The following is an 18,260-nucleotide window of genomic DNA, read 5'->3' on the forward strand; positions in this document are numbered from 1 at the left end:
TATTCTAGAGCTGTTTATAGTTAGTAGACAAGGTTTTAGGAGATGGCACTCAAGAATATGTAGCATAATTCCTGGAGTTTGCAGGACTGATAACACTTTTAGTGTTCAGCCAATGGTTGCCTCTGTGCAGCTCTTAATGCGTGAACGCTGGAGCTGAGGTTACATTGAACTGGTGGTAAATCACATGATAACAGTTCGGGTTGGAGTATGTTAAGTAAAGCCCCCCACTCCCCACCCCCCAAAGGAAAAGGCAAGTTCAGGAAGCACCCAGAAGTGGTGTCTCAGAGTGCAGACTGTTAATGCTTGCTGTGATGCAGAGTGAAACTGCTTCTGTGTTTTAATATACCTGTCACATGTTTAACGATTGTGTTTAAAGAGCTTGCCTTGCCATCTGCTAGTTGCTGCTCTGATTTTATTTTGCTATGTGTCTTTGGTAAGCAGGCCATTTTATTTAAAGGGCAGTTCTTTTAAAAAGAACAAGAGGTTTCTTTTAATTAGAACAAGCTCTGCACTCTTGAGCCCGGATATTCCGCTTGCAACACTATTCAGGTTTGCAACCCATTTTTCTCCATTGGTCGCAGGCTAGAAAGAAAAGCACTAACCCATTAATACCGTGAACCTCTCCAGAGAATATTTGACACAAGCCCTTTTTGGGTCTCAGCGTTCCAATTGTGTGTGGGAAGGACAATTCCCTTCAGCATGTCCCTTTGATCTCTCTTACTGAGGATTTCCCCTCCAGGCCTATTGTTTGCACATTGCTGTAACTACAGGCAAACAAATACTTTACACAATTTCCCAGACTGACTCACCCCTGCACTTGATGCGTCATGTTGTCTGGTTACCCTGATTGCATCACAACAGCATGGGAAGCTTAAAGGCTGGTTTTTCTGAGTAATAATATTGCAAGACAGCAGTAACTTCTTATTATTGCTATTATCTTCAACCTGCAACCCACAAAAGAGAAAAATCAAGCAAGCTACATATCTATTAAGTAAACTATTTGTGAATCATAGGCTGGAGGCAGGAGGCATTGTTAAATCATGCGGCGTGTTAACATAAAAGCCTTGTACCTCTGGAACCTTAGAATCAGATATTGGCCTACATCACAAGTGAACACAAGTGTAGCATTCTCTCATCTGTGTTTCCTGTAGAACATGTTTTGTCTTAAGTTAGTTATTACTTACACCCTAAGGCAGTCTCACATTTGTGTAATTGATTTATACATATTGTGATCCCCTTCCCCTCTACACAGGCAAGAGACAGCTCTGTAGCACAGTCCCCCATCAAGTTAGATTGTGATGTATGGACAGAGTCTAAAGCCTGGATTTTCCATAAGCAACAACGTTGTTTAAAAGAACAAAAGATTGTTTAGGTGACATCTTCCCAATTCCCCTCCCCCACCCCTTGCCAGCCCTCAACAGCAAGGAAATGCCAAGTTATGGGATATATCTGAACTGCACCCTAATACCTACAAGCAGCACACTTGCACTGGGAGCAAAAGACTCTGCATCTTCACAAGGAATTTCCTTCTGCCGCCCGCTGATAAGATCTCCCTCACATACAATATGTAATAGTAGTTAGAGCCTCAGCAATATTTGTAAATATTCCACATTAGCACATGCAGTGGTTAAGAGTGTTATGCGTTTGGGGGGGGAAATATGAAATTGTACTTCCATAGGCATTTGGTGATGTGGTCATTTGTCCTTCAGGGACTGGAATTGGATATTTAATTTCATATAAGCTACTAAAGAGCTATGAGGTAGTAACTACAGACACTTCTATTATTCACACCAGTGACTTAGATTAAAGCCATTACTGTAAAGCTTGGAAGGATAGCCATGTGGTCAAGACACGCTGAAACGGGACTCAAGTGAATGAGGTTCAATTTCCTGCTCTGCTAGACTTATCTGGGGCAAGACATTGCATTTTTTTGATGCCTCAGTTTCCCAACTATAAAACATGAAGGATAATAATATTTCCCTACCAGACAGTGGTAAAGTTCATATACGTTTTTGAGGCTTCGGGGGCCATATAAATCCTCTCATTTCAAATTTTTGCATCACAGGATGTTCCAGGCAAACAAGGGGCCCTGAGTGAACTAAAGATGTTAAAAAAGTTTGTACTGACAAGTGTATAAAACAGATTAATCTGGCCCTCCCCAGGCTGATGGGACACAATAAAAGAACTTTCCTTATCGCTTTACAAGGTTTCTCTTTACTCAAAAAGCTACAGTTACTCTCCAACATCTGCACATTACAAAATATGAAGGAATCTCCTACAGGGCTTGTCCAGACACCACCTTGCTGTCTCCATCCTTCTCGTAAAGACTTTTTCCTTTTGGAGGGAGCTAACCCATTACCCAATTTTCTTGTTGTTATGATCCAAGTTACTTCTTTGCATTGGCTTCTGATGAAAGAGATCCATACCTCTGTAATTTACCAGATTTTCAGTTGCAACTCATCTCAGTGGTAAATTGTTGAAGACCCAGAACGATTACCACAGCCTCATCTGAGACCTTGAAGTATTCTCCAATTCTGATTAGTTTTGATTTCTTGTTCTCAATTTCTGGTCCAAAATAATCAGATTGTGTCTGTTTATTTAGCTTTTAAACAATAGATTGAAAGGACATTACCGCACAAGGTAATGCTGCATTGTGATCCTTATTGAATTGTATGCAGCCTCAACAGAGCAGATTTTTAAAGACTTTATATATGTTAGTGTTTGCAAAAGGCACACAACCATGCTCCGATTTGCTTGCACCATTGCCATGATTATGCACAACAGTCAGGTTATTATGCATGGAAAAGGATAATTAGGTGTATTTGCATGCCTAATTACCAAGTTTCATATGCAAACACAATAACTGTTCACATACTTGCCTGGAAAACCATTTTTAAAATTACATTAGTAGGATTAGCTGTAATAGTACAGCAATATGTATGCTCCAAACAACTTTAATCCATCCTCCGATTGTTCAGAAGAGAAGGCATTTAGGTTGGCATTGTTATCTATGACATAACTTGTGTATTGTGATAGGGGCTACCAGTTGTGTTGCTTAAAGTACTAACTTGAATTGCTATTTACAGTAAGTTATTGCCATCTGAAAATCCAAGTAACTGTTTCTTTTTTTCCTTCAGGGATTCAGATTTGTTTCTGCTTGACACTCGAATAATCTGGGCTGCAGAGGAAGGTTGGCTGGTGTTTGATATTACAGCAACCAGTAATCACTGGGTGGTAAATCCACAACACAATCTCGGCCTGCAGCTATCAGTTGAGAGTATAGATGGTAAGTTTCAGAGAGTAAATGTCATCAAAAAGTCTCAATTTTGGCTGTAGGAATCCAGTCAGGATTAGTCTGAATGCAACCAGTGGTCATTCATTTGAGTGGGATTTCTCAAGATTGTCTTGAATTTTCTTAAGATGCAGATGTTGGAAAAGTATTACAACATTACAATATTAACCCATCACGCTTTATTTGAACGTATCTAAATAATCACCACTAATAATCACCACCTAATTTCAAGACAGTCATACCTCCGTGTCCGAATCCAGTAAAACCATAAGTACATGCTTAGCTTTAAGTATCTCAAAAGAAACTATTAAGATGCTCAAAGTTAAGCATCTGCGTTAGTGGATCTGAGCCCTAGTCTGCACACACATTTACCATGATTGTATGTGCAATCTAGTAACTATGCACATGACTAATATGCACATGCATTTACTTTATTTGTACTTCAAGTCCTGGAAGCTACACATAAAAATTGGCCATTCTTTTGGCTCAACCAAACTTATAAATACTCTGGCCCTAGCGGTGTTTCAAACTGATTGGATTTTCTTTTTCTTGTCTCCTCCCCCCCTCCCCATTTAGTAAATACTTTTTCCACTGGTGTCTCTGTGGGTGGGGAAGGAAATGTCAGGAAAGTCTTAATTGCTGAGTTTCTCCAATTATATTACATTAGAAAGTGAGAAAAAAAACCTGTACAGGATAAAACCTCAGCTGATGGATCTAGTCCATGTTTTCTCTTTAACACTAGGTAGGAATCATTAAGACATGACCTCCTTCCCCACTCACAGAGACACCATTGTCCGCTTCCATTTAGAAAATGATTTTCTCCTGCTCTCCCCAGCTACAATAGTCCCAAACTGGAGCATCTGAAATGCTGGTCAGTCGTGATGACTGTAGCAAGCACTCAAGTGAATCAAAGAAAGAGTTATTCGGCACACAGCCTCCTCCCTGGTCCTCTATGCAACTCCTCCCTACCCAGGCCTTTTTTCTTTGCTCTGTGCTGTCTCTTTTCCACCTCCTCTACTCCTCTCCCCCCCACCCCCATCTCTAGATTTGCATGTCTAGTCTGCTGAGAAGAAAATGCTTTCACATAAACAGTCCAATCAGTTTTTAACAGTGAAACATGAGGAATGGCATGACACACTATGTACTCCAAGTTCTTCAGCCAGCTTGTGATGCAAGCCTATGAGAGTTAGGAGTGGGGTATGAGTATCAGAGATACAAAACTGGTCTGATCTTGGATCTGATCCAATATGGCAATGTCTTTGTTCCTATGTTCATTTGGTACAATTGACTGGGGCCTCCTTCTCAATCATCTTTCATAGTTTGCTTGAGTCTCAAAAATCTTTGCTCTCTATGAACAGGGAGAATTAATCCAACCAGAAATTTAAAAGATTTAAATTGCTTAAGTTACCATGAATGCCTGTGATACTAGAAAATACAAGCCCTGTATCCTGGGGCAGAATGGATCACTTTATCTTCTGATTATGTTGCTAGGTGCTTAGCTGTTGCAGCCTAGAAATATTTTCCGAGCTCTGTGTGTATTCCATGTGGAGTAAATCATGGCTATAGGAAGTAGTGAAACCTTGGCAGAGTGAGCATTCAAGGGAGCATTAGGACTTACATAAGTTGTGATTGTGTAAGCAATAAGTCTGAATATAGTATAACTAAATTATTTACAATAATAACGTATTGCCTTAAACACTAGAAATGTGCATAGCATTTTATAAACAGATATTATGCTCTTAGGCCTATGGAATAAACAGCAGATAAGATCATAGCAGTTGCAGTAAGGGAACAGATGATTAGGACATCTTGCCCAGATTTTCAGAATCCTGAATGAGAACAAGTGCCACAACTGTGCATGCATTTATGGTAATTGCTCAGACAAAGCAGGTAGGTAGACAGTTAGGTTTGTATAAGGGTGCAGTTCTGTCTCAGAGAAAAAGCTTGGGGAGAGATTTTCAAAGGCCTAGAATGACAATGTAGGGGCCTGACTCCCATCAACTTTCAATGAGAGTTGGGCACCTAAATGCCAGTTGTGCCTTTGAAAATCTCTCCCTTAGTTTACAAATAGGCTTGTTTTTGGTTTAACACACACACACACACGCACAAAAACTAACTCCAGGACTGAATTTGGCTGCTTGCATTTTAAAAATTAAACCTATAAGTGGCACAAATCTTTGCAGTCTCACTTCTCCAGAATTCAAGCAAACATTTTCTTCCATTTTGAGCTGCAAAGGCAAGTCCCACCAAGCCCAAGTTTAATTTGGGGTTCAAACTGCACACTCCTAGCAAAGCTGCAGTTTCACCTGGTCGTCATGTCACAATTCTGAAGACCTGCAAACATAGCATGACTTTGATGGAAAACTATAGATTTTTGAATGTAGCAAACCTTTCAGTGGATATGGCCTGAGTTTAAAGTGTGTAATGAAACTGAAAACCTGGCAAGTTTTGTCTAGAATTTGTACAAGTTATTTTGTGTCAGTCTCTCTATACGTGAATAAAATGCAACCAGGATAGAAGGGAAGAGTCAAAAGTACTGTCTAGATAGAAAGATCCAAAACAGATTAGTTCATTTAACTGCTCTTCATATTCCTTTACAATCATGCCAGATAAGTCCATCAACAATAGCAGCTCATGGGGAATTAAAGGATGTTTGTTTACGCTTAGAAAGTTGGGATAAGCTCAAACAACAAACTAGAGAAACACTAACATGATTCATTAGCCTTAGGCTTCCTTTCACCCTAAGCTCTGAAATGCTTCACGCCCTCATAATACATAGGAACAACAGCTGACTATTTAGGTTTACTTAGCCTATTACTTATTGCTTCATATCCTGTTTTTCTCAGTTTAAAAAAAAAGTAGCTTCTTAAAGACAAATAGTCTGCATTCTCTGATCTGAGAGTACAGCTCTATTTTGTGTTAGATAAGTACATGATTTGCTAATTAGGAATACACAGGTATCTTAAAAACATTTTTTTCCTTGAAATTTGGTCCCTGGCTGCAGGTAGAGGTTGAAATACTTATTTCTAGTCACTTAAGTGTGTGGGGGGAGAGGGGGGAGAGTTCTCCTCACAGTTTAATGAATGAGGGACACAATAGCTCTCTGGTATGGGTCTTACTCAGAACATTTTTCTTTTTAAAATAAAGCATAAAGCAAAGAAGTTGTACTCTTTGAGAGAGAGAGATTTGCTGTAGCAAAAGTAACTTTCTTTCTGTCACCAAAAAACTCAAGCCTCTCCCTAAATTGATGCATTGGACAAATTCTGCTCTGTTACCCTCATGTAAACCCATCGAATCAACTAGGAGTGGATCTAGGGCAGTGATTCTCAATGTGTTATGTGGGCTGCATCCAGTACTATGTGTATGGCCCTGAGGATGTCACATGGGCCACAGCTCTGTGCTGATAGGGCCGCAAGCAGCCTGTGGGCTAGAGGTTGAGAACCACTGATTTAAGGTCACTACCTGCAAGCTGCTGAGGTTCTTGTTAGTGAGATGATGCAACTCAAAATAAATTTACTCTCTCAAAACCATGGCCTTTTTAAATGGCAGTGCAATCAGAAAAAGTTTCGTGCTGATAACAGGGGGTGGGAGGGAAATCAATGCCATACTAGATGAATTCTGACTCATTTTTGGCTAAACTTGTTCTTGAAAAATGGAATAAGGCCCTGATCCAGAAAAGCATATGTGTAGCTTTTAAGACCACGAGTAGTTCCAGGTTCTTCAGTAGGACTACTCATGTACTTAGAGCTACACACATGCTTAAGTGTTTTTTGAGAGCAGCCTAGCTGTGTAAAATAAAGACTATGTGGCCAAATTTACAGGGCCTAAACGGAGGATGAAAATGATAGTCAGGTGGAGGTGCTCATGCCCACCAAAACACACACCTTTGCATATGTAAACAGGTATTTATATAATCAGCACATTTCACTGGCGAACAATATACAACTTGGGCCTCATTCATGGAAAGCCTGACCCAGTGTCTTATCCTTAGGAGATAAATTTTGCTTAATCCCATTTAGCATATCTACAGGTCTAAACCTATCGCCTCCCCACACAGGGAACCATAAGGGGTTGTAGCCATGAGATGTAGGTCACACTTAGTTGCCAAGCTGTCATGCTCATATAAAAAACACTTTATGATCCTCTGTGCAAATGCCACATACACCAGCTTTGCACAGGGAAAGAAATTTGTCCTTTTGTGTTGTGAATTAAGAAAAATTAAGAGTGAGAGAAGCAAATGTAAATTGGCCATTGTTAGCCTTGAGCTGTGATCATAGGCAATTCTTTTCCATCTTAACATTTTTATGTACTCAAAAAGCTGCTAAATACAAAAGGGATGAAAAGATCTAATAGAGACCCTGGTTCTTGAGATACTGGTGTGGGCTGTTCCCTTGTTATGGGACAAATGCCTTGAAAACCGTAGTTATGGAAATAAACCTTAGAAAGCCAGGTTCTTTTGTTGCCTTTTTTTCATATTGCACTTAGAAACCGGTAGAAACCAGAGGACCAAAGGACTCAGTGGATTGCTAATGGAAATACAGATCCTTTCACTTCCACAGTGCTAGTGCCAATGTGGTTCAGCTTGTGACTGAGGGCTTGTTTATACTTAGAGCACTGCAGCGGTGAAGCTGTACTGGTGCAGCTGCGCCACTGCTGCACTTAGTAAAGACGCTACCTACGCTGACGGAGAGCTTCTCCCATCGGCATAGCTACTCCACCTCCCCGAGAAGCAATAGCTGTGTCGGCAGGAATAATGTAGACCAGGCTAAAACTAGCATCAGCTGTTCTTTGACTTACTTGGCAAGTCCCAGTTCAGTTCCTCACAAACATCACAAAATCCACTATCAAAACGGGTGTGAATTATCATCACTACCAGAGTCCTACGGTTGGTTGGTTATAGAGACTGAGGTGGTCTCCAGAAATGGTTCTTTCACAACACAATTGAGACACAGTGGAGTAGGGGGAGGATCCGGGGAACAAACTTGTACAGCCACTATCCATGCCTTATCTTTGTAAATAGCTGACTTCAGTCTCCTGGACTATCAATCAGGCATCTTTGACCAAAACTAAAGTTAATTTAAAAATCCTGCGTCACAAAAGGAACGAGCATTAATCATCATGCATCTATAGCCAGGATATCTAATTCAGTACTGCTGTTGTGTGTGACAGATGTGGCAATAAATAAAATGTTGCTAAATAACTGAACTATGTTACTTTCAGATGCAATATATCTGGAACTGTGTCAACATTTAATACAAGGCATTTTTATTTTAAGTTAATAACCTTCCAATGGGAATTTAGTGTTCCTATGGGCTGAGTTTTATGCTTCCTTTTATGGGATCACTTCAAGTTATAGGTTGGTGAACTTTAAGAAACCCCTCTAAAGAATGCAGGAAAATCTAATGCAAAGCTGATTTAGGGTAAAATAATTATTTGTAGGAGCATTTTATTTAACTTTTACATTCAAATATAAAATGAAGTTAGTTGTACTGAGATATTCCTTTCAAAAGTGGATTTGCTTATTAATTTTAGGCCCACTCCATCAGTTGATCCAGGCATATGGGCCTCAATGGGAATGTTATATGTGGGATGTAGGCCAGTTGTCTCAATCACGTTGTCTTCAATATTGCTGGTGGAAATGGAAAGTTGTAGCAATTCCTCTTATGGGCTGATTGTGTTGTTGATATTTCTGTTAAGGACAAAGCATCAATCCCAAACTGGCTGGTCTTATTGGAAGACATGGCCCACAAAATAAGCAGCCTTTCACGGTAGCATTCTTCAAAGCCACAGAAGTGCATCTCCGCAGTATTCGTTCCACGGGAGGCAAACAAAGGAGCCAGAATAGATCGAAAACACCAAAAAACCAGGAAGCCTTTCGGGTGTCCAACATTGCAGGTACAGTGAAGGCTGCAAAGTCAGTTTTTCTGGGTACTGGATAATTCTGTATTGTTTTGTAGAGACTAGAATGAAACAATATTGTGCTCAAGCAATATGCTCTCTTTTTCTCTTGTATATTCAGCATCATCCAAATGTTTGTCTGTCACTGGCTTGAAGACTAGAATGTTTTTTTACTAAATGTTTCTTGGAAAAATGCTGATTTGTCATAACTACATTTTTTTGTAGGAAATTTCACAAATTTCTTGACTCAAACTATTTTTGAAATAAGCTAGTTATAGTAAAAAATAAAAAACAAAAAAAAATGGTCAAAATAGAAACAAATGTTTCAATTGACCTGAACCACATTTTAAATTTTCAAAATTGAGATTAAATATTAATTTGGCCAGAGAAACTCACTCAATTAAAGTGGAACAAAAAAGGATGAAAAGTCAATCTCACTCTATAATAAATACTCACCTAAGAGATGATGGCAGATCCCCGTTTAAATCCTTTCCCATCAGGCAGAGAGGGAACATCAACCAGGGGGTCTCCCGCCTCCCAGGTGAGTGCTCAACCACTGGGCTACAGGGAGGTCCCCTCCTTCCCTGGCTATTTTATGTAGATCTTGGCAGCCTCTGAGCACACCTACCACACTGGGCCACAAATGCTAGTTGTAGAAGCATGCCCATGTTCCCCTGGTTAGTGAATCTCCCTGGGGCTTGAGGGGAGACAGGTGTCTGGACCCTTAGTTGGCACCTCAGAAGCATGCATGCTCAGAAGCAGAAACATAGGCACCTAGGGAACTTTTAATGCAAAAGCTTAGGTGCCGAGTGAGCTTATGCCCCGACAGTGTTAGACAGAAGCTGAGTAAGAGTTTTGAGAATTGCAATGGCACCTGAAAATGGGACTTACATGCCTAAGGCTGGGGGTGAGGATGGTATCTAAGTACCCTTGTGGATCCTGCCCAATGGGTCAACAGTCAGAACTTGTGATGCATCAGATAATAGATTCCAGCTCACTCTCCCATGATTCTATTGCTTTTGCAGGCCTAACAGGTCAGCAGCAGACAGTACTCAAAGAAAACACAGATGTTAAGAGGGTTCCACTCTTTAGAGTCACTTTACTATTCTTATTCTCTATAGGTTCTTATACCAAGCTCATCACGGTGTATGTGAGGCCGGGTCTACACTTGGGGGGGGGGGGTGTCAATCTAAGGTACGCAACTTCAGCTACGCGAATAGCGTAGCTGAAGTCGAAGTACCTTAGTTCGAATTACTTACCCGTCCTCACGGCGCAGGATCGACGTCCGCGGCTCCCCCGTCGACTCCGCCACCGCCGTTCGGACGGGAGCGTGTTCGGAGTTCGATATATCGCGTCTAGATGAGACGCGATATATCGAACTCCGAGAAATCGATTGCTACCCGCCGATATGGCGGGTAGTGAAGATGTACCCGGAGAGTGCCTTCCTGGGTCTCTCGCTGCGTTCTCTTGCCATACAGTAAAGGCACGATGAAAATAGATTTTCTTTTGCAAACTAGCCCACATAGAGAGAAAGCCCTGAAAAAAAATTCCCAGGACTTTCTTGGCTTTGTTTAGAAACCAGATGGGCATTTTATATTTATTGAATCCAGTCCTTATTTTACTATTAAAATACAAGAAGCTGAAACAGCTAAAAGTGACAAGTGCTGTAAAGCAGTGCATGGCTCCAGAAGGGGAGCCACACCACATTCTCCATCGCAATGCTGCCAAAGGTGTCCGTGCCGGGGAGCTTCAGACTTTGAAGGATTAGTCTTAATGGGCCTTGCTTTCAGCTGAACATTGCACTGAAACATCCAGTTGGACAACACAATCTCACTTGATGGTTTCAATTTTTTTCACCCCTACACCCTTCCGCACCCCCTCCCCCCCCAACTCAGAAAACAGCAGCAGTGATCAGCGGCAAGCCTGCAAGAAACATGAACTTTATGTCAGTTTCAGAGATCTTGGCTGGCAGGTAAGGTTTCTGTGCTCAGGCTTAAGAGAGACATGATGCCTTTTCAATCATTTGTCATTTACTAGTAGCGTTCACTCATGGACCACAGTTTTAGCCTCTGATTTTGTGTGTAAATGTCTGTGCTTACAAGAATGGGTGTGCATTCACACATGTTAATTCACTGCCCTTTGCATACACAAAAGGGGTGTTTGCCTGTGTGTTGGCACAACTGATTGCATACACAAAAGGGACGTGCAAATTGGAGGCCAGTTTAAGAGTGGCTGAAAATTTGATAATCCCCAAAGCTTTATGGCTAATTTTAAATTCAGAGCATTACTTTCTGGCCCTATAAACTCCTTCTGTAGTTTCAACTGGACACAGTGTTCTTCACTTTCTACTGGATAATTCCTTTAGACACTGGTAAACAGCTCCTACTTTTCGCACTGGAGGTAGCTTCTTCCAATAGTGGATGAAGTGATCCTTCTGCTATATACAAAGTATTCTCTTTGTAAAGTGCTCTGGGATCCTTTGGGATAAACAGGTGCTGCAGACAGGTTAAGAGTTGATCATATTGTTAGAGCAGCTAGTTTAAGAGGAGACTTTTTCATGATTTTTTGACTGCCCTGCATGTATTTGAATTGATTGAATTGTGTACAATGAAATTAAATCCATCTTTTCTCCATGATTTAACATCAATTTAATCCAGGACTGGATAATTGCTCCAGAAGGCTATGCTGCATATTACTGTGAAGGAGAATGTGCCTTCCCCTTGAACTCCTACATGAATGCTACAAACCATGCTATTGTACAGACACTGGTAGGTGCAATTTAAGTTGAATAATGAAGGCTGTTAACTATGATCAATACTTCACTGGAATAATTTTGTGCAAGCAAAATCCTCAGAACTAGCCAGAGAAGGAAGGTCTGTGTTAGCTCATAATGCCTTCAGCATCTGGCTAAACAGGTCTAGCGGAATGGCCTGAATTAATAGTTGGCCTGGAAGTAATCTCTTTGTTGCAAGCATTAACATGCTCCATGCGTGTAGAGGGGCCCTAGATGTAAACACAAATGGCACAGTCCCTCTGCTCCAGAGGGGAAGGGCAGGAATGGAGGGCCCCAAGTAGGGGGGAAGGGGTCAGCCTCCCTTGCACAAAATTCCCTGGAGATCCATTGCATCCAACTGCAGGGAGTGGATTAGGGAGGGGCCTCTAGAGCTGTAACAGTACAGATCAGCCCTACTTCTGCCTCCTTTCCCATATGGATGGAGAGTAGAGTGGGGTGGAGGATTCCTTGATCTCCCAAGTATACTCCAGTTAGTGGGTGTGTTTGCCTATTCCCAACAAAGTGCATGAAGGATTGAAGCCAATGGGAGTCTTTTTCATTGGCTTCAGTGGGCTTTGGACCAGGTCCCAAGAGTAGATGAAGAGGAATAGCTGCAGGATCTTAACTCTTCCAGATTTAAACTGGCAAGTAAACAGCACCATCAAGTATCACAACCCTAGAGAACTTCCACCTGTTTGTAACAAATGAGAGCTTCATCACCCTTCCTTAGCTGCGTAGCTACAAGACTCCAGGAGTCTAACTGGCTGGAAATGCAATTGAAACTAGAGGTTTGGTTTTTTTAATTTAATTTGCCCAAGTTTTTTTTGCAGGGGGAACATTCAGACAAGTTAAAAATGTGCAGAGTCCCCATCACTTCCCCTTCCCCCATCCAGTTCTAGTTGAAACTCATCTCCGAGACCCTACAAAAGGCTGAGCTTGATTCAAGTTTGGAGTCAGAGCTATTTTAAAACTAATCAGTTTCCCCAAATTTATTGGTGATAGGCTCTTCTGCCCCCACTCCCTTACATCCTCTCCAGCACAGGGTTGCAGCAATACGGAAGCAGCATGCACTAAAGTCCTTCCTGTATCCAGTGCTCGACTCTTCGCTGGACACAGAAAGGACTTCAGTGTCTAGGCAGCTGACTAGATTTCATCGGCACTACCCTTATAAGGAAAATAAATAAATAAATAAATAAATAAAAAACCCAAGAAGAGGCAGATCTTCCCAATTTAGGCATGCCCAAGTGTGCCTGTGAATTTCACCTTTTGTGTGCGTACAGTGAGGTATTTGTGTACACAAGTCAGTGTGCCAAAGGCATACATACAAGTTGGAAGGTTTGCCCAAAAAGAGGGAGGGAAAAAATTATCTTAACATTGTTTCCTTTCCCCTCTCCCAGGTTCACTTTATAAACCCAGAAACTGTGCCGAAGCCATGCTGTGCTCCTACACAACTCAATGCCATCTCAGTGCTCTATTTTGATGACAGCTCCAATGTTATCTTGAAAAAATACAGGAACATGGTGGTACGGGCATGTGGCTGCCATTAGGTTTTCAGGAAGGAAAAAAAAGTGGCTGTAAAGAGTGTTTTGATATGGATTTGCAAAGAGGTTTAAGTCTCCTGCATTGAACTGCCTTAAAAAAAAGAAAAAAAAAAGTTTGTAGGGACCACGCTTCTGAAGGTGCAGAATCAACAGGAGATAGTGGAACAAATTCTAGATTCCAAGTGGCATTTGAGTAAAGTTTGGTTTAGCTTATTATAGACATGATTCTGCAAACTGGTGCTAAGTGAAACAAGCCAGAGGAACTATTTAAAATCAAGCCCGTCCAAAATAATTGCTCTTACTTCTGCAAATGAGCCTTTCAGAAGATGGCTAACTCACCAGTGTTGATTGTGAACATCTTTTTTTAAACAAATCCATCCAGGGTGAGAATCTGGTGTGTTTATGCACAAAATAATAAACATTTGTTTTTCCTGTACTAAATTGTTCACAATAAAATGGGCCTGGAAAAAAAAGATATATTTTGTTAAAGAATTACCTCCAACCCTTGGTTTATCCAGCTTCATAATCAGGAGAAAAAGACTAAGTACATGAACTTTCACTATTAAATTTTGCACTAGCAAAAAATAGCTGGATTGACTCAAATTAAAAAGGACAAGTCTAGAAATGTCTTTTGGAATTGAAAGAATTGAAGAAAATAACTCCAAAGAACAAGATTATCTTGATATGTATTTTCTATGTTGAGATAATATCTATTTCAACTACCAACAAGAATTTGCATTTACTATGGACTAAAACAGCTAAAAGCAAAATTTAAATAATAGCAAATAAAGCCCAAACAGTTTGGTAACCCAACTCTCCACTTGGACATCTCAAACACTTACAAGGTTATAAAAGGCAAGCTCAAAATCCTGCTCCCATAGGAAAAATACCCATCGATTTCAATGGGTGCAGATCAGGCCCCTGGAATTTTGCAAGTCTGTAGGCTTGATCCTGTGAGGAGATGAAAGCCAAGGATGGTGCTGAATGAACACCCAGCACTATGCAGGATCAGGTCCTTAATAGGGAAAAGAAACCCATGACATTTGTAATCCTGGTTCCCTGGGTCTGTATTTTCTGGGTGACTCCTATCTTACTGTCAGTTTCATCTGTAGTAAGAAAACTGCTTGGCTCTATGAATAAGTAACTGCTCTTTTACTTTTAAGCCACAGTTGAAATCCAGACCGGATGCTCTCTCCCCTCCCCCCCCCCCTTTTTTTTTTTTAAAAAAAAGGAAAAACACAACAAAACAAGCCCAAAAGCTCTATACAATGAATTGGAGCTTGTTTCTTTGGACCCAAGTCTAATTCCATTGTAGTAGATCTGAGTTTTACCACTGGAGTTCCAATAGCAGCAGGATTAGGCTGTTGAAGAATAGGAGGAGTCCCATGGGCCTTGGATCAGGCCCTTGAACACCAGTCAGCATTGCCAAATGCATCACACTTAACTACAATGGGAATCAAGAGTCTGACTTGGCTCTAACCCTTGTTACACTAGATTTAACTGAAATCAGAATCTGGCCCAATATTTACTAGGTCACGTTCCAAAATGGTGGCTGAAATAGTCTTTCAGCTTTTTCTGAGAAGTCCTTAGATGAACTGTCAAAGAGAAAGGTTGGTTGGGCTGCAACTGCCTCAGTGTGTCCATTGTTTTAAAGGAGAGATGCATAAAAGCCTACAAAATCCTAAATGCCACTCAATGTTGTATGTGTATCAGCCTCCAATGCAACCTATTCTAGATGTCTGTGAACCTTGTACAGGGAGTTAAGGTGCTACCAATGAAGTTAAGATTGGATGGTCCGAGCTGATTATTTTTTTAACGTAGTCAAGGTTGAGTTTGCCACTAGTGCCCAAAAGTACTGGTATATTGTGGTTCAGTCCTGACTGCCCTCTCTCTCTGTACTATATACATATCCTGCGGGGGTTTTTTGTTTTTGTTTTTTAAAAACATGACTACAGGATCTTTGTTGCTAGGCTATACATCAATTCCATTGTTTTGTACATTTTTATGTAAATAATTGTCACAAAAGTGGGAAAAAAAATTATTTATTTCCATCTCTGAATTCCTTTTCAATCACGCATTCAGGAAAATGATTCTCATCTCTTCTAAACATTTGTTTCCTTATTTAAGAAAATATTTATTAACAGTTGGCAAAAATATATGTACACATTTCTGGTTCTTTTCATAGAGCAGTTGTTAGAAGCATTTTGTACAAAGTAGTTGAATAAATCATTGTGACTTTACAAAAGATATTCCAACAACTTTGTGTATGTGTGATTATTCCCACTAAATCTAAAGGGTATTTTGTTGTGAGTAATATTTCATGGTGAGTGTCAGCTATTCTGCAACAGTGCTTCCATGTCCACCAGTTTCTGTACATTGGCATCATGGGCACATGGTCAATATCTGCTGCTGAAGTATAAATACAGTAGAGGGAAAAACAAAAATATGAATATATTTTGCAGGCTGCATTGCAAAGATCCATGATTGAATTATAGTGCAGCTGTCAGCAGCTGTTTCAAAGAAGCAGGGGGTAAATTAGTTCTGTTTACTGCTAACATAGTTCAGAGTTTAGTCATCCCAATAAAATTAGAGAGGCACAAGAAAGGGGAAAAAAAACCTATCAGCCAAGAAACTGACATTTTCTAATTGAGATTGTTTTAGCATATTTCAGAGGTGCTGCTGGCATGAGGTTTCCTACTATTGATACCACACTGCATTGCAATGGAGGTTACTGGGGTCTTGTGTACTTTGAACTATGTGCAGCATTATGCCAGTTTATGTAAATATATTTGCTGGCCTGTTGGATGAAATCACTAAGATCTTGAAACAAATGACCATCTTCCAAAAAGTCTCATATGGCTACAGCTACAAAAAGTGGAACCCCTCAACGTTTAAGGGCCTGATCCAAAGTTCAGCGAAGAGTCAGTGGAAAGACTCCTTTTGACGTCAGTGGACTTTGGATCAGGGCCTAAATATGCTCTGGGTATTTAGAAAGAGGTTCTTCATTTTCTTTCCTTAGTGCACAATATGGGCCTGATTCTTTTCATTTACAAACTAGTGTAATTCCAGAGTAACTCCAGTGAAAGGAGAATCTGACCCTACTAGAAGTTTTGCCACTAGCTTCATTGAGAGAAGGATCCAGCCTATATGTTTAAATGCTACTTTTCTTCAGCATTGCTATACACACACATATTACTTAGCAGGGTTTCCTCAAACTTCATTGCACCGTGACCCATCCCAGGCCCCAGCAAGTCTAACACCAGTTTTGGTGACCCCATTAAAACAGGGTCCCAACCCACTTTGCGGTCCCGACCCACAGTTTGAGAACCACTGACTTATTATATATGCTCAGCAGCTGCAACCCCTGTCTGGGAGCCAAAAATCCACTTCTCAGTTTGTTAGCCTCCCATCAGTCCACAGTGCTACTGCAGCTTTGTCTCTGAACCTACTGTTTTGGAAAGGGAATTCTTGACACAAATATGAATGTTACCATAAACTGGCATTGGCCATAAAACCCCACTGAGTACAGGCTTCAGAGTTGTTAGATTTGTCTGATTAATGACATTATAAAGCACATTTAGAACATTATATAGGTCAGTTATTGTAAGTTCGTTTCTTACTGAGCTTCCAGGGTGTTATTTTTTGCTTCATGAAGATTCATTAGTTCTGCTCCATTATAGTCAGTCATTGTGCTTAGGCTGGTAAGATGCTACAAACCTTACTCAGGTAACATCCCTGTTGCTGCCAAGGATTTCAGAATTTCAGCCAGAGTTCTCTATTTCACTCTTTTCAGCTTTGCCTGCAATTGGAAGAGACACTTTTGGATGGAAGAAAGCCAGAAATACTCTGCCTTTGAGTCAGCGATTTGCATCCACAGTGTATGTTCGTCCAACTACTTCTATTGACAACTTCCATTGTTGCCATGGACACATTAGTCTCTCTATATTAGCTATTCCTCTTGGAGAGAAAGTCAGCCCAATTAAGCAAAGAGAAGCCCGTTTGAAGTTTTTATTTATCAGGTAATGACTGACAAGAGCTTGAGGCAACAACTATGGGAATTTAACACTATGGCCATTCATTACCCGGGTACAAAGAGAACCACAAGTGGGTCATTATGATTGCTTTAAGAGTTGAGTTTTATTTAAAGAGAAAAATAACTTATCTACTGCTAAAAAATGTGTGCTATTTCCACTCCCCCACTCTACTTATGCTCATCAGCTGACACCTAAATAACCTCAGATTTTAAAGGGTAGAACATGAAGGTTTATTTCAATACACACATTATGTTCTGTCATATGCATTCCTTTGTTTGTTGCTAGGGCTCTTATTTGCTGATAGTAAGTGCGAGGTGGTTTAGAATTTTAAAATGTGAGTATTGGTACCTTGCTATCTTAATGCAGACATTAGGATCTCATTAATTTTATTGATTCTATCTAATGAATGTCCCTTCTTTCACTGAGAACCATGATATGGTCACATGTTTAAGGAAGTAAAATACAGAGACGAGACAGATCATCATCAGTTAGGGCAGAATTTATCTTATGAAACAAGAATGAACCTAAGCCCTCTTTCCTGCTAACTTTTACATAAGTGCTTAATTTTGCTCACGAGCGGTTCCACTGAAGCCAATGGCAATACTCATATGAGCAGAGTTACACGCTTAGCTGCTTGCAGGATTAGGCCCTTTGTTAATTGTCAGTTGGTTTGCTCAAATCAACCTGGTCCCAGAAGAGTCAGCTTGGGTGTCTACATGGAA

At 40.5% G+C, this 18,260-nt stretch overlaps 1 protein-coding gene and 1 long non-coding RNA gene across 5 annotated transcripts in view; one reads left to right on the forward strand and one right to left on the reverse strand.

Annotated features, from left to right (window-relative positions):
* Positions 1–15,732, forward strand: part of BMP7 (bone morphogenetic protein 7) — an 81,079-nt gene extending 65,347 nt beyond the window's left edge. For all 4 annotated transcript variants that reach the window (XM_044985213.1, XM_044985214.1, XM_044985212.1 and 1 more), the window contains 5 exons: positions 3,138–3,286; positions 8,990–9,187; positions 11,086–11,162; positions 11,848–11,958; positions 13,361–15,732. In XM_044985213.1, coding sequence (XP_044841148.1) covers positions 3,138–3,286; positions 8,990–9,187; positions 11,086–11,162; positions 11,848–11,958; positions 13,361–13,510 — 685 coding nt within the window. In that variant the 3' untranslated portion in view covers positions 13,511–15,732. The remainder of the gene's footprint in view (positions 1–3,137; positions 3,287–8,989; positions 9,188–11,085; positions 11,163–11,847; positions 11,959–13,360) is intronic.
* Positions 1–18,260, reverse strand: part of LOC123348010 — a 47,611-nt gene that overhangs the window by 21,462 nt on the left and 7,889 nt on the right. The window lies entirely within an intron of this gene.

This window comes from Mauremys mutica, chromosome 13 (genome assembly GCF_020497125.1).
Source record: "Mauremys mutica isolate MM-2020 ecotype Southern chromosome 13, ASM2049712v1, whole genome shotgun sequence".
Lineage (NCBI taxonomy): Eukaryota > Metazoa > Chordata > Testudines > Geoemydidae > Mauremys > Mauremys mutica.